Raw genomic sequence first — 16,882 nt, 5'->3', positions numbered from 1 at the left:
AAAGAGCACGAACAGCTGCAGCTGTAATTATATTGTATTTTTAAACAACCCGCCCGCCCCGTCTCAGACACGCGCATTCTCACGACGAGCACCCTTCTTACCACTTACGTTGTTACACTTAGAAAATAACTTTTAAAGCTACTGAAAATAGGCTAATGTGCACACTCGTCACCCTGGCAGCACATGAAGCTGATGGCGATAAATTGTCACCTTACGTTAAAGTTTTTCTTTTCAATCTTACAAAAAGTTACAAATGAAAATCCGCGATAGTTAATCAGCAATAACCGAACCGCGAAGTAGTGAGGGCACACTAAACGGTAGTAAGAAAAAGTTGGGGGTGTGTCCGGTATTCGATGTGTCCGATTTTCGCGGGCATCATCCGTCCGTCCATCACGCCCCACTGCAATATGATTGGCTCCTGCATGCAGGCGTGAAGTCAGATACTCACGCTCCCGCTTGGGGACTGGAAGCACCAGCCAATCATATTGCAGCTGCGCACGTCCTTCAACCAATCATTGCAGCAGGGCGCATCCCAGCAGGGAAGCTTCTTGAGCACAGCGGAGCGAGAGCAGCAAAGATGGCCGCCGGTTCCGGAGCTGCGAGCGGTCACGGAGCCGCGAGCGGTCACGGAGCCCGCAGCTCTAATGCTGCGTTGGAAGCATCTCTGGACCGCCGCTTTCAAGGAATATCCAACACCATGGACTCTATCCAGAGCCTCTCGGGATGGTGCATTGAGAACAAGAAGCAGAGCGGTCTCGTCGTTCGCTACTGGATGAAGTGGATCAAGAAATGTGAGTAGCCCGAACGAGCTAACGCTAAACCGAAGCTAAGCTAAGGCTAATTTGAGTGCAATTGTGTCCCGAGGCGACACAAATTGACCAAGGGATTAGAGTACGAAACGGTGTTGAATTATCCCAGGAACAAATGAATTTCGTAATGCAAGAAAAATAATGTTTTTATTCAAGCTAATGCCAATGTCTTTCTCCAGTTGGCTGCAAGCTTGCTGACAGTCGGGCCTCCGAGTCCAAACATTATTTTTTTGTCACGAAATCGTGGGCACTGCTGAATTAAACACGTCCCACCGCCGTACGGCTACCTGCTCGTTACGTCTTTTGTGACGTTTAATGCAAGTCTTAATTCAAGTCGTTTTGCGTGCTGAATCTTTCAGGTTTGGGCTGACAGTCGTCAATAAAGCGTGGGTTGTGTTTGTTGTTGCACTTGTCTATGTGCTGCTTTGCACCATTTGGGCTACGTGTATTTGTTGGATGAGTCATTCAATTAATATTCGGAGGGGTCCAGTTGCAAGGATTTTTTCAGGGCAAAGGTCCGCAGTGGATTTAAAAATGTTTTGGTTGTCGTAGCCATCTTGTCCAACATTATCAAACGTTTTTTTTATTTTGTGGTGTGTCATATACGAGGTTTTGCTATCCATGAAAAACTAACCTATCTTTACCATAAAACAAACGTATTTGATCAATCTACAGGACAACAGTGCATGTACAGGAATAAACACATTCCCCAAAACACAGAAGACAGTGGCTAATTGGTCAATCGCAAGTTTTTATTTTGTTTTGCGCAGAGTAGGACACACTTTGCGTCTTTTGAAATGCTGTAAAAGCATCTTTTATTTCCTTAATTACTAAAATAAAATGCAATAATTGTTCAATAAACGGGTGAAGCAAACTAGCCCATTTTCAACTCCCCGACTGGCTGCAAGAAAAAAAAAATGTAGTTAAAAAAAAACGTACAGAGCGGCATTTGAACTCTTTTCGGGTATAATTGTATGTGAAAAGTGAATGTTGTAAATTGTGTGATTATCCGAAAGGAAAAATGAACAAATAAAAACAAAACAAACGTTTAGTACGACCACTCTAACCACTATAGCATGAGCTGGCACACGTTAACTGGCGCAGAATTTGTTCTTGTAGTTCTCACCCGATTCCTGGCAAAATAACGCGAGCAGGAGACGTGTTTCTTCCTTTACAACGGGAACATTGCTAAATGCTTTTTCTCCTTTTCCCGAAATCAAAAGCTACCCAGAGCAGATGTTCATTTGCTCTCTGTTGGCTTGTCAGTCGTGAAGCTCTGCCATTTGAGGCTTTCACTTTGCTTATCTTGTGATTTTTGGCCTCTGAATTCAGCGGATACGTTTGTGCAAGCTTGTGTTTTGTTTGGAAGCGCTGCTTAATGTTCCTGCTTTTTATCAAAGTTTTGAGCTGGCTTCTGGAAGAATATAAAAGTATTCCACCATACATTCTTAAAAACTCTTTTCTGAACTTTGGAACGAGCCAAGTCGCGTCTTCAAACCTGCAAATCAAAAGTGGCCATCTTTGGTGAGCGACGTCCATTTGAGCTCATGTAGCGTCATTTTTGGGGGATCCGAAACGACTCGTCGTTGAAGAGGTTTAACAAGGTCGTCAATTCAATTCAATACGCCATCATTCTGTTAGTTGTGTTGACTTCATCATGTCCTGAAGCAATGAAACAAAATGGCGGCACAGCAGAATCACTGGGCTAGTTTGCTGTCGAAAAAAGGGAAATGTCATGTTGAGGTTATGCACACTCGGCCTGTCACTAAAAAAAAGATGGAAAACGTTTTTATCTGAATAATTGGGAAAAAATGCTAGACAAATGAATGGCTTAGTGGAATAAATGTTAGTTGCAGGCAGCAAACGTAAGCGCTGGCAGGCTCATAATCGCTGTTTACGTTCCCGTGTTGCCATCTGCATTATTTGCATGAAACTTGACTTTCGGACTCATTGTTTGTTTTATATTGGCTTGTTGGCATTTGGTCATCTCTGGGCTGTTTTCAATTGTCTCTCTATTTAGCCAATGCTTAGCAATCAATGTGGTCATTCAAACGCTGGCAGCATTTGGAGACTTTTACCTTTTTTTTATCTGTAATTTTTCGTGGCTGTCGAGACGGTCGCTCAGCAACCAGAAAGTCGGCCGTTCCACCCCCGCTCTTCCCGAGCCATGTGCCGTCGTGTCCTTGGGCAAGGCACTTGATACACATTGCCTCCAGTGCTACTCACACTTAGTGTATGGAAGGTGCGAATGTTTGGTGGTGGTGGGAGGGGCCGTAGGCGCACCTTGGCAGCCACGCTTCCTTCAGCCTGCCCCAGGGCAGCTGTGGCTACTTAAGTAGCTTAACGTCACCGCATTGTGAATGTGTGAGTGCACGAATAATGTATCCGTTCCATTGTAAAGCGTCTTTGAGTGTCTAGAAAAGCGCTATATAAATCCCATGTATTATTATTATTATTATTATTATTATTATTATTATTATTGTGATGATTATTTCATGTATTGTTTGCTTGTCTACATGTTTGATAGAATGCAGGTTATACAGTGACGTCAACAACCGTTAGCAGAATGCTAACTTAAATTGTTGCATCCTTCAAAATAATTGCAGATGATTTGGTTGTAGTAATTTGTTATTGACCGATGGCGATTTCTTTTTCTTTTTCTAAGGCCAATGCTGATTCTTAAATTTGGCAGACAAATTCCGATAACCAATTAAATGTCGGATTCAATTCTCGTGGTCTTTTTTTTTTTAAAATATATTTACATTATTTATTCCCTTTAATATTGAATGACCAGTGACCATTTTTTTCCTTGCTGTGAAGCAGTGCTGAGCAATATGGGGGGGGGTCTATCACAAAACAAGCCATTTTATATCACAATAAATACCACGTTATAAATAGTTTCACTTTTTTCATAAAAAAATTATACAATACAGTGTTTCCCACAGATTTGAAATCTACTCAGGTGGGTGGACGGGAGGTGCGTCTCAGTCCTGTGACGGCGAACTAATGTTGCATGCAGTATATATCCTGTCGCAACACGAAAAAAAAAAAAATTATATATTTTTAGTAAATTTTCTTGAAAACTTCTTGGGTGGTGGCCATTTTTTGCTTGGGTGGCCCACCCAAGCATTAACATAGTTTGGGAAACTCTGCAATATACTATGACTGCTTATCGTTTCTCACTTTATTTTCAAGAAGGGCTTGTCAATAAATCCAATTACTGCTCATTCAATTAATCGCCATTTCAAGATTGAATCGTTGAAAATTTGCTAAATCATGAAATTTAGCAAATTACATCAATAAATATACTTTTGTCTTCTTCTGGATTATTGAAAGCTGCTGTTTTTATGTTCTGTTACAATCCAAATGTTATTGTGAGTTGTAATTTTGGACAAAGTGGCAAAATGCTGGGTGGGTGTTTTACAAGACTTGTTTACAAATTAAGCTACCAAACACTTAAATGTGGCATTTAAGCACAAACTGAAAGTTAAGTTGACCTTAAAACTGATTGAGAATCAGTTTATATTATTGTCGTCTGAACATTTTGCACAGGAATTATTTTTAAATAAATGTTGGGTTTATTAGATTCAAATTGTAATCATCCTGAATGACCGAAAAACATTGAGTTTTTATTTTTTGGCCCTATTTTTAAGTGACATTGAACACACCTGTCTAAAACTCTAAATGGGTCCAGTAGTGCAGCTCTATAAAATGATCAGATGTCAGAGGCCTGCATACTTTTGCCAAAAAGAAGATATCAATGGAAATAAAAAGCATGACCAAATAGTTTCAGATATTTCCAGTAATAAAAGGAATAAATACATTTTCAAAGAGTTTCTGCTCCCTGTAACCTGCATTTACCCGCAGCCTTGTCTTCCCATTAGAATGACGCCAATAACGGATTGAAAATGCTCCATATAAACCCCTCAGTCGCATTTGGATGGAATTTCATCCAGATTGACGGAGGTGGTGTGCCGGATTCCCAACGTCATGTAACCGGTTCATTGGGAATAGCCAGCCCGCGTCCCATCTTGGCACGCTCCGCCTTGTGCAGTCGCGTCGTCGCAGCCGCACTTGAAAATGTCTTCCGTCAATTCGTTCTGCTAAATGGACGAATGAACTCCAGCTTGCTAAATCACATGATGTCTATTGTTTACATCAACCTCCGCGTGTCACATGGCTGCAAAATAGCGTCAAGCAGCACAGGTGTCAAAGTGCGGTCCTCAAGGGCCGCAGTCCTGCATGTTTTTTGAGGTTTCCCCTCCTCCAACACACCTGATTCAATGAGTTTGCTGACGAGCTGATCATTTGATTCCGGTCCTCAAGGACTGGATTTTGACACCTGTGACTTAAATAAACCAAGTGCATGCATGATAATGAAAAGAATAGTTCCATTTGACGCTGGACTGCCAAGCATGCCATGAGGTGCATTTTTTAAAATAGTTAATAATGATTATGCGATATATTGTCGTTATTGTGTGTATTTGTTGTGCGTGTTCTTTTGTTAAATCCCACCTGGTAGCAGCTGTGTTGATCGTTATGACACCATTAAGACTAAACGGGGTTTTGACATAACTTTGGCCACTACACCGGTGCCGCCATTTTGGAGTCCTACGCCACATCCAAATGTTGGTCCGAGCGGGAAAACGTGGAACTCATTGCACGGTGTGAGGCAGGCTTTGCATTTTTCAAAACTTCGTTTTTATCTTCGTTCCAACTTAGCTTTGTGCTGTTTTTTGTAATTTGTTTATATTGTTTATGGTTGAGTTACAATAATAATGCATCGGACTTATATAGCACTTTTCTATGTTGGCAAAATGTTACAAGCTTTAATTTTACTCCTCCCCCTTTGGCTCATTTGTTTTAATTTAATGATGTTTTGTTATTTATCGTTTGTAATGTTTAAAAAAATAAATGTTGAATTGCAAAAAAAATTGGGATTTTATTGTTAAATAAATTCACATTTATAACCACACATACTGGCACAAAATTACCTAAAATTGGTACCGTTGAGTACTGGTTTCGATCATGTATCGGCAATCAGAACCGAACTGGTCCAAATGCGAAAGGTCTCCATTCCTACTCTGGAATTCCAACCATCGCTTGCATGTAAGAGCTGTGGGACGGACGCTTGTGACGGGCTTTGTTGTTGATTTTGCTTCATGTGCTTTGAGTGCCTGCAGGGTCTCGTTTGAAACTCTTGGTTTTCTACGACACTATGTGTCAAGATCCGGTCCTCGGGGGCCTGAGTCCTGCATGTTTTCGAGGTTTCTCTACTCCAACACACCTGATCCAATGATCAAGAATCCAGGATGATTATCACGCTCGTGCATAGAATGCTGACCAGCTAAAATATGAATGAGCTTTGTTGAACGTGGGAAAACCAACAAAACATGCAGGACTCAGGCCCTCGAGGACCGGACTTTGATACCACTGCCAAAGACTTGCCGGCAGTTTGCAGGTAAAATGATTAGTGGAGTCGCGTCTGTGATTTAACCACGGCTTGTTACACGGTCGGCACCCGCATGCTGTCAACGTACGTGACTGCGCAGCTTTGTCGTGTTGTTGCAGTATTTTCGTTCCGAGAGATCGTTGCGATTTCAAGGAAGGCCTTCCCTTCACATTGCGACTGCTGCTGTTGCCGGTTTTGCTGCTGTCGCTGACACTCGCCGGCCAGGAGTTCAATCCATTCAAAGTATTTGTTGAACGCAAGATATACGTCACCACGCTTAATTCTAAGCGAGGGGGTCAAACTCGACCGGCCGGTCATGCTAAACGGATTTAAACGGTCTACTGCGCTAAATCTACAAATTCTGTCCGAGAATGATATCTCTGGTGCCAAAATAACTGGAATAGATGTCGAAGACATGCTGATGTTTAATTAAGGAGATGGCTTGAGTGGAGATGGCTGAAAAAGACGAGGAAAAGAGACGACCTGATCCAGAGGTCAAGTTTTTAGTTTTTTTTTCGAACAGTGGCAAAGCCATTTTAGCATTTTTCCTCGTCATTCATTCTTATCGTCTGGCAGGCGGGGTAGGGCCAAACGGCAAACAAACAAAAAGAAAGAAAATGGCTTGGCTCTTCTCCGGGGCGGCGGTGGCCGGTGGTTACGGGTTAGGATTGTCAAAGGAGCATGCATGGCCTCCAACAAAAATGTTTACTACATATGAAGGTGAAAGGCTCACTTTGCCGGCATTCAACTGCTCTTTTGGACGTCCGGAAGTTGATCCCCGTTCACATTGATCCAGTCACGTGACCTTGCGTTCTAAAAATAGCGTTTGTGCAGTACCCCATTGAAATTGCATTGTGACGCACTGATGGATTGATGTTCGTATCCAGCCCTCATTTGCAAACATCTGCTATTACTTTACTTTGTTTTCTGGCAGACCAAACAATAAAAAAAATCACTTCATGGCAAAGTGTGATAGTCCATAAATCTATTGCGTAAATAAGACGTAGCTGTCCGTTTCAAAAAGGGAAATGAGTAGAAAATGACTCCCTTTTGTTCTAATTTTGGTCACATTAATCGTGATGTCGTTTTCATGCCATCTCAAGTTTTAGCCAAATGGTGTGCGCCATTTTGGTTTTGTTGTTTAAAGATGCAATCAATTATACACACTTTTTTCTTTTTCTTTTTACTACATCAGTTCAGAGGTAAAAAAATGTACTTAGTTTGTTTGTTTGTTCATGCAACACAAGGATGTGACCAACATGTTATGGTCTCCAAAAAGTCATGTCAGCGACAATGTTGGCCTTCATTCGTAGTCCTTCATGAAAATGGACGGATTGTGTTTGATCGACAAAATCATTTGAAGACATCAGCTTGTACTTCGGGAAACAATGAGCGACATTTCTCATTTTTTCAGACATGTTATGGACAAAACTAGTAACTGAATCATAATCAATTCATAGAAAAAAAATAATAGTTTCAAGTTATAGTCCACCGGATTTCTTATGGCCTGCTTTCACGCTCGTTCCTGGTTGGCTGCGGACCTCGGCTTCCTCGAGCGTCAGTTTTGAATGTTGTCTTTACAAACAACGGAAAAACATCATACAGTACCTTTCAATCTATTATAAAAAAAAAAAAATGTTTTTTACTGACATGTAATTGAACCTGAAGTCCAGAAATTTCGCCCTTCTCAATAATCAGCACCCAGAAGTGCTCTGTTTAACAAAAAAAAATTGGTATGTACATCATCATTCCCTTTTGTGTGATATTGTTTCATTCTTGTTTATTTGGTATTATTGTTTCATAATGAAACTAAATAATTGGGGGGGGGGGGTAGTTTTGCAGTACATTTTATATCAAAATAAATTTGTATTCAATTAATGAACGGAATAATCTATTCAAAAGATATTTGATAGTGACAGCGCTAATGTGTGACATCACAATTTGAGTACATTAATTTCTGGACTGTAAGCCGCTACTTTTTTCACTTGCATTCGACCCTGCGGCTAATACAAAGATGCGGCTTATCCATCAGATCACAAGGGGGCGCACTATAAAGAAAGCGCATGAGCATCAGGCAGAGCAAACCAAAGCAAGTGAGCCCAAATACAGAAGAAGAGATAGAACGAGAGCGAGACAATTTGCGCCCTCATTATGGAAAAGAAAGTAGCGGTAACATTCAAACACCTGCGGCTTATAGTCTGGTGCATCTTATATGTGTAACAACCTTGAGTATTCCCCAAATTTAGCTAGCGCGGCTTATGGTCAGGTGCGCCTTATAGTCCAGAAATGACTGTATTTCTGCCTTACAATCCCTGAATGAAAATCCATTTGTTGTCTCTACATTTCCAAGCCTGTCTGTGTTTCCTTTTTCAGCCGACAACAATCATCGGTTGAATCTCTTCTACCTTGCAAATGATGTCATACAGAACTGCAAACGAAAGAACGCTATCGTGTTCCGCGCCGCCTTTGCTGACGTTCTCCCAAATGCTACCCTCCTCATCAAGTGAGCCATCAACTTCTTGTTCATTTTGTCCTCCAAATCTCTCTCCTGATGAGTGAAATTGAAATGCGTTGTTGGTGTGTGTGTGTGTCAGAGACGCCAAGGTGCGCAAATCTGTGGAAAGGATCTTGTCGATCTGGGAGGAACGCAGTGTGTACCCTGAGGAGCTCCTCACACAGCTGAAAAGCAACCTGAACAAGAAGGAGAAGGATCGTGAGAAGGATCGTGAGAAGGATCGCGAGAAGGATCGCGAGAAGGATCGCGAGAAGGATCGCGAGAAGGATCGCGAGAAGGATCGCGAGAAGGATCGCGAGAAGGATCGCGAGAAGGAACGTGAGAAGCCGAAAGAAAAAGGCAAGGTGAAGGAAAAGGAAAAAGGAAAAGAGACGCCACCTGTGACTGGTAAGCGTGCAGCACCAACGCATTTGGTTGGGCGGGCCCCACATGCACTTCCTAAAACGGCAACATGAGCTTCAGCATACAGCGCAACTGCTTCTTTAATTTCAACATGTTGATGCTCTTTGCACAATCGTGCGCTAATTATCATATCTAGTGTTCATAGCGTGATGTGTATCGGATTGTGATGTTTGGATATCGTTACCTTCCTAGTTTTGTATGTCGAGACTTGTTTTTTGGGCTGTATGGGGTTTTATAGTTCTTACTAGGGGTGTCAAAATTAGTGCGTTGATTTTGGGTTAATTTAAAGTTCCTTTAACGCCATGAATTTTTTTAACGCGCTATTAATGACCGCTGGGCGGAATTCCTGTTGCAACGCAGCAGACACGTCCACGTCAAAGTTTAGCAGTAATAAATTAAATAATAATGCATATATTTGTGGAGACTGGGTTCAAGTTGTATTTTGCAATTTTAATATTGTGTAGAGTTTCACAAGTTACTTCATTTGGAAGATTAGAGAGCTCTTAATATGAAAAGAAAAATGCACTGAGCTGCCACCGTCTTACAAACGCAATTATGCCATCTAGTGGCAGAAAAATGACTGCAACACAAATTAATATCACATATTTTTTACAGTACAATCCATCTTTTTAATTTTAACTCAACTTTATGAGTTATGAAATTACTGTGTGAATGATTAAAAGATGCACCCATATTTCTTAGTTTAACACATTTTCCCCACTTTTATGTTAACTCTTTGACTGCCAGACGTTTTCAGAAACGGGTTGTCCCCAGTGCCAGCCGATTTTAAGCATTTTGACTGATCTTTCAAGGTCCACAGAAAATGTTGTGTTTGGACTATGGAAACACACATACTACCAAATGAAAGATTGGACTCTCATCTTTCATCAGAAAAAAAAGTTTGTTTCTACCTTATTCCGTTCTTCAGTAATCAACAACAGAAAATGGTTAGTTTCACCTCTGTTTTGAAACAAACGTCTTTTAACGTCTTTGGCACTCCATAGGATTTTACTAAACGTTATTTAACGTTTTTGGCAGTCAGAGTTAATGAATATGAAACTTAGACTATTTAGAACAGATATATACTTTGCAATTAATCGTGAGTTAACTATAGAGGTCCTGCAATTAATGAAGATTAAAAATTGTAATCGCCTGACACCCCTAGTTATTACAGTATTTAGAAACAAGCGATAGGGTCTGGTTTATTGCTTTTGGTTGAGATTTTTTTTTTTAATCCGTGCTCGATTTTTCCTAACAGAGGGCAGAATCCACTAAAGGCTTGTTAAAAAGAGCAAACGCATCGCATTTCATTCATTCACAAAGCACACGCCGATTGTAAAATGTATTACCAACTGCACTGTTAAGCATAAGGCCGATTTTTAATATACATTTCTCAATGCTTAGCTCCAGCCAAGACCAAAGCTGCAATCAAGTCCAAGATCGTTGAAGAGTTTGCAGTAAGTCTTGTACAAAGGTTGATGCCTTGTTTCCAGTGCTCACACATAGTCAAATGATTTGGTTCTCCGTCGGTGTCTTTTTAGTCCAGCTCCCTTATAGAGCAGCTGTCGGGACACAAACAGGCCGTTGGTGAAGAGGAGTTCAGGGAGAAGCAGCTCGCTGCTCTCAGGCTGGACATTTGCGGCACAGAAGCTCTCAAGAGGCTGAAAGGTTCAAATTCTTCCAACAACATTCATTCCATTCTCATCTGGTCTCCAAATTGAGTCTTACACCTTTTTTTTCTTTTCGTTCCAACCTTAAACGGATTTCAGATAAGGCGGGAGGGAACAAGTTAGCCAAGGATTTTGAGGACGGCAGTCAGAAGCTGCAGGAGTTTGTGGGCTTCTTGGAGGAGGAGTTGAAGACGGGCCCGCCCCTGCTGGAAGCTTTGGAGAACGCCGACATCTTCTACGAGACGCAGTACAAGGAGGTCAAGATTGTGGCTAATGTGAGTGTTCCTTCTGTTATGAGGGCCGTCGAGCCAGCGGCCGGTGCAAAGGTTCTCTTGAAATTGATATCTTGGTATTGCTAGGCCAAATCAATCCGTTTAAATGTGCTTTTGATAGGAATGCAGAGCCAGGAGAAAGGTCACAGTGACGCAACAGCCTAGCTCAAGTCACCTACCAACTAAACTCATTTGCTCCTGAAAACATATAAATATGTTCTATTTTAAATATTGCCATGGTCCCAAAGACGTATATAGATGTTTTTTTTTATAACATTTTTATTTTATGCTAGAGCATACAGAAGGCTTTGATGCAGCCTCTGAACTGAAGCGAATGCTTGAAGAAATGGTAGTTATTACAAAAACGGCCAGCATCTGGCAGCAGAGTATAAGAGATCAGCCAGGGCCGTGCTGCAAAAAGCTCTTTCCCCCACTGTTTTAAATAGATTTGTGAATAATGATGAAACTTAGCTATATTCTAATTAGTGCTGTCAAACTTAAATCGCTTGAATATTCCATTGATCGTGTATTGTCTCAGATTAATCACACTTTTTTGACCACAGATGATCCTTTAGCTGGCATGCGGAAACAGAAATATATACTTTTTTTTTTTCCTGATGAAAGAAGGGACTCATTTTTCTTTTGGTAGGTTCAATGTTTTGATAGCAATAGAACACACTATTCTGTGGGCCTTGCAAAATCAGTTGAAATCCAGTGAAACGGCCGGGAGCGAAGGGGGTTGCTTCAGTCAAAATGGCTGCTAGTGAATGAGTGCCACCGAGGCCTAACCTAACAGTTTTGTGTGCACCTGCGCAGGCATACAGTTCTTTTGCCAACCGTGTGGCCAGTCTCAAAAGGAAACTGGACTCCCTCAAGTCGACTCTACCCGGGCCCGAAGACTCACCCATCCCCTCGCCCTCCGAAGACGCGCCCTCCCCCACCGGCTCCGACTCCCCCTTCCTAGGGATGGGTGCCGCCCGAGCGCAGGTGGACCCGGAGCTGGACGGCAAGGCCATGGACGAAGGGGACCTGCCGAGCGACAGCAGAGAGGACATGGACGCGTCTGACGAAGAGGAGTGCTCTTCTTCAACGGCTGGTCAGACCGCACGTTGTGTCGTCATTTTGTGAGCTGGCTTGTCGCGCGTTTCTGAAAACATCTTTTCTCCGTTATGTGCATAAGCAGGTGACAAGACAGACGAGATGTCGCCTTCTGTTGCCAAGCTGGACGCAGACCCCAAAACTCCGAGCACACCTACCAAAGCGTCAAAGGCAACCACCGCTGCCACGGTAACCCCAGCCACGCCCACTTTGGCCTCTCAAACGCCGAGCACTCCTCTGGGAGTCAACATGGCTAAGGTGGACCTGGGAAAGATCAGCTCCATCCTCAGTTCACTTACAGCCGCCATGAAGAACACAGGTGTGTGTGTGTGTGTGTGTGTGTGTGTGTGTGTGTGTGTGTGTGTGTGTAAGCGTGAATGGTTGTGTGTTTGTGTAAATGTCCTGTAATTGGCTGGCACCGAGCAAGTGCTAAAGAAAGTGGACGGACGATTAGCATTTAATTGTCCTCTCTTGTGTGTGCAAGCAGGAAGCCCCTCAGCCCGCCCGGCTGCAGGAGCAGCACCCAGCAGCACCCCGTCGGCCCAGGCCGCAGCCTCCAAAGCCAGCCCGGCCAGCCCGGCTCTTGCCAGTATTTTGTCACGTGTTGACATTTCACCTGTTGGCATACTGAACGCGCTGTCCAAAAAAAACACACCAGGTATCCAAATGTATTTGGACTCTGTCAAAAAGTTAGAAATGACTTCTTTTTTTTAATCACTGTCCTGGTCTTCTTACAGGTTTGTCCTCTCTCCTGCACACTGTGACAAACTCCGCTCAGCCCACTCGAGCTTCCCCAGAAACGGCAGCATCAAAGACCCCGAAAGCGAAATCCACAGTGGGAAACAGTCTGAAGCGAGACACGCCGAGCAGGAACAGAGTCTGGGAAAAGAACCGTCAGCTGTCCCCGCCTCCCCGCCTTGCCGCTGCCGTCTCGCCTCCCAGTCTCGAATCTAAAATCAACAGTTTCTTGCAGGGTAATCCCGGTTTCAGCCTGGCCTTGGGTGACGCCAGTCCCGACGGCGTGGACGGCACCCCGGTGCGCGACGAGGGCGCCGGCACCCCCACTCAAGACGAGATCATGGACGCGCCCGGGAGCGTGCCCGAGTCTTTGGGGTCCTCTGGCAGCAACAACCTTTCACCCACGGCATATCGCAGCGAACCTTGGGACGCTGTGATCACGCCGTCGGGAAGTAACAATGACGGCGATTTTGCCTCCTCGCGCTACGGAGGTACGAAAAGAAGCGACGAAGCTAAGAGGAAGAAGGCGGCGTCCGCGCCCAACAGCGAGCTCGCCAAGGCTAAGAAAGACGCACAACACAGTCAGGGTGCGACGGCAGACGGAAACACCAGAGCGAAAGCGGAGCGCCGACTCTCGGCTGGCTCCCGAAAAGCAAGCGCGGGATCGGAGGAAGGTCCAAGTGGCAAAAGAGAGGACAAGCTGAAAGGTGTCCAGTCGCCAGGTAGGGACGCTAAGGACAATGGGGGCTACCACCGCATTGAGACCCTCGTTTCCCCCTGTAGCGAGGGCGCCCCCATCCAGACCGTGGGCTATTCCAACCAGCCCCCCGCAGGAGAAAGAATCAAGACGGTGGAGAGCATCCGCGTGATTGGCCGAGACTCTCGGCGAGGGGGAGGGGCCGGCGCTCGGTCGGGGGCGTCGATGTGGTACGAAGAGGAAGAGTACATGGAAGCTCATTCGGCCGTCCCCCCTCCCCTTAGCGTTGGCCAGGGAGGCAGTGGGGATCTGCCTCTCGCCATGCCGCCCCCGCACCACCTCCTCACTCACCCCCCACCTCCTCCCCCGCTCCCTCACCCGCTCCCTCACCCGCTCCCTCCTCCCCCCCCACCCCAAGTTGCGTTCCAAATGCTTTACCATGCCGAGAGTCTGCAGACTCCTCCCCCTTCCCACCTTTTGCACCCGCCCCTTCCTTCACCCCATTTCTTTGGCGCACCCCCGACTATACCTCGACCTCCCCCGCCTCCCATGTCTCCCACACTATCTCCCTCTTTGCCCCCCGCGGTCATGGTAGGTGGCCTTTTATTACCTGTGGACCGCATGCAAGGCAGACGTGACGGTCCGGAGCGAGGAGGCCCCAGGGTCAACCGCTCCTCGCCTCGTCCACTCCTCTCGTTGTTAGGCGAGCCTCCCAAACTGCCTCGTCCGGGCACAGTCAAGGAGCCTTTTGCCGCCCGCCATACGCCCCCTATCCACCGCCCGGGCGCGCCCGGCCCGCCTCCGCCTCTCCTGGGCCGAGTGAAGGAGCCCCCAAAGCTCCACCCTCCGCCCACGTCTCCCTCGACGCCACCGTCGCCCGCGCTGGACGGCGTGCCCGCTCGAGCTCTCGCTCAATCCGCGGCGGCCCCCGGGCAGAACCCGCCAGCCAGTCCTAGCGGTCAACCCCGCAGCCACCCTCCCAGTCCCGTGCCCCTCCTGGCGCTGCCTACTCAAAGGCCAGCCTTGCTGTCCAGCCCCAACTTGCACAGACCCGCGCAGCGAGGCCAGCACTCGGGTGGCGGCAGGTTCCGCGGCAACAAGCGTCCCGGCCCTCCCTTCGCCGGTGGCCCCTTCCACGGGCAGAAGAGACCCTTCCAGCCGCGCTACTGAAGTGGCCCACTTGTGTGACGTGCTTGCTGAGGGAGCGAGCGAGCGACGCTAGCCTAAAGCCACCGCAGTGTGTGTTTGCCTTGCTGGTATGAGCCTAGATATTATATTTACCTACTTTGAATCATAACACTTGTGTGTACGTAGTCCATTAAATCTTCAAAGAATGGTTAGTCCACCGTGTTGTACAAGCTTCTCTCCAGACGCAGTTTGGGAGATCAAAGTAGCATCGAGGCTACACATCTTATTTTAATTCCTTACTGTGTTCATATATTTCACGCAAGCTCTCATTTACTACGCAGGAAAACAAAAAAGTGAACCGATTCCAAGTCACCAAACGCGACTTGTTCCAAAGTTGCTTTTTCCTGAACGGATGAATGTGTGTACTGTCGCACGCGGTGTTTGAAGTCACTTCCACAATTTCCTGATGTAAATAACGCTTGTCTCCTCGCACTACGAATTTTCTCTTCCCGTCTGTCCCTCCCTTCTTGCTTGTAAATATAAACGTGTGACTGACTGTTTTTTATTTTTGTTTTTCCGCCTCTTCAAATCTTGTAAATGATGCTCCCTGCTGCAGCTTGTTGCCGTTACTGTGATGGAGGCCTTGGAAACGCACACTTAGCTCCGAATGTCGGTTTTATTTGTTCATTTTTGTTTCGTTTTTAATCCAGCACATGGCTAAGAAGAAATAATGATGTCTTTTAATTAGGGATGGGCAAACGAGTAGACTTTTTTTTTTGTTTGTCTGAAGAACGGTATGATGGGAGAGATTTTCACCTCCCATTAAAATTATATTTAATACTTCCCTCCACAACCAAGTAAATGTACAAACATGCTCATCCCTAATTCAAATTTCAAACATACAGTGGTACCTTGAGATACGAGTTTGGCAAATTGTGAACAATTCATCAAAAACGAGGCTTCCAGATGTTTAAGGCCACTCCCAGTTGAAATTTACTGTCAAATTAGGCAGAAAACAACAATTACACCTTATGTTTTTTAAACTATGCATAACTCATGGGATCTTAACGCTAACATACATAAAAACACTACATGCTCGCAGTTGGCATCGATTTTGGAATACAAGAAATATTCCAAACAAATGGTGACATAAGACATTTAGACAGATCGTGTAACGCTATTTAAAGGCCTATTTTGAATGTCCTGTATGAAAAGTGACTAATAGAGCATTGAGTCCCTCCGTGGTAGTAGATTGCCTCCGGTGGCCAAGGCGGGCACACCACAAGGAGCAGCCAAATTCATTGGATTGCATAATTGAAGGTCGTCGTGCACAAACGGTTCAATTCTTGACTTTGTTTAAATTAGGACTTGCGTGTTTTACAGTATTAGTATGCTTTCCACCCCCCCGTACTAAAAACGCAAAGAAAAAGCTGGAACGGAGGAATGGCATTTGCATTCATTTCAGTGGGAACTCTGATTCTGGATCCAAGTGTTTTGAGTATTGAGCATGGTCACGGGACAAATTCGGCTCACATCTCAAGGCACCAGTGTACTTGTTTGCCAGAGCGCGCTTCACGTTGGCGTGGTGGATGGAAAGCGTTCACGGGGTGTCTGCGAGTACTTTGAGGAGCTCTTGCATGTCCTGACTTGAATAAAATCCAGAGTTTCAAATCAAAGTGGGGCGGGAGGGATTATTTTATTCACTCTTGAATAAATAGCCCTTTGTAGTTAATGTGCGCTTCTTTTTCTTGTCTAGCTGCCATTTATGGCCTCAAATTCAAGATGTGGCTACATCACGGTGAAACACGTTTGCATCGACCAGGATTGTTCGGACCACTGTTATTTGAATATTCGAGTTGTAATCTTGTCAAATCACCCTCGTCTCGTCACTGTCTTAAATGTCTTCTGCTTCCGAGAGCCTGTGCGCTCGCCGTCTTGTCAGCAAAAAAACAACCGTCCTTCTCCCTCTGCAGGATTCGAGGCTGCCTCGCACCTCGCTGTCGTCCACATTGAGCATACTGTCAAATTGTGACATGTGCATAACTGCTGTCACTGCTGTCAAAGTCTCACCTTATTTACATCCAACACAATTTGTGTCGGC

The 16,882-nt window shown here is 44.9% G+C and overlaps 1 protein-coding gene across 1 annotated transcript; it reads left to right on the top strand.

The window, feature by feature from the left end:
* The first annotated feature begins 566 nt into the window (after positions 1–566).
* rprd2b (regulation of nuclear pre-mRNA domain containing 2b) lies at positions 567–16,457 on the top strand. Its single transcript, XM_077575121.1, has 10 exons — positions 567–791; positions 8,635–8,764; positions 8,856–9,163; positions 10,583–10,635; positions 10,720–10,846; positions 10,948–11,123; positions 11,937–12,216; positions 12,301–12,537; positions 12,706–12,876; positions 12,956–16,457. The coding sequence occupies exons 1-10, from the start codon at positions 578–580 to the stop codon at positions 14,821–14,823; spliced, it is 3,564 nt and encodes a 1,187-aa protein (XP_077431247.1). The 5' UTR covers positions 567–577; the 3' UTR covers positions 14,824–16,457.
* The last annotated feature ends 425 nt before the right edge of the window (positions 16,458–16,882 follow it).

The sequence above is a fragment of the Vanacampus margaritifer genome, chromosome 9, assembly GCF_051991255.1.
Source record: "Vanacampus margaritifer isolate UIUO_Vmar chromosome 9, RoL_Vmar_1.0, whole genome shotgun sequence".
Lineage (NCBI taxonomy): Eukaryota > Metazoa > Chordata > Actinopteri > Syngnathiformes > Syngnathidae > Vanacampus > Vanacampus margaritifer.
The sequence above is the reverse complement of the archived record's forward strand: the minus strand, read 5'-3'. Positions and strand labels throughout refer to the sequence as shown.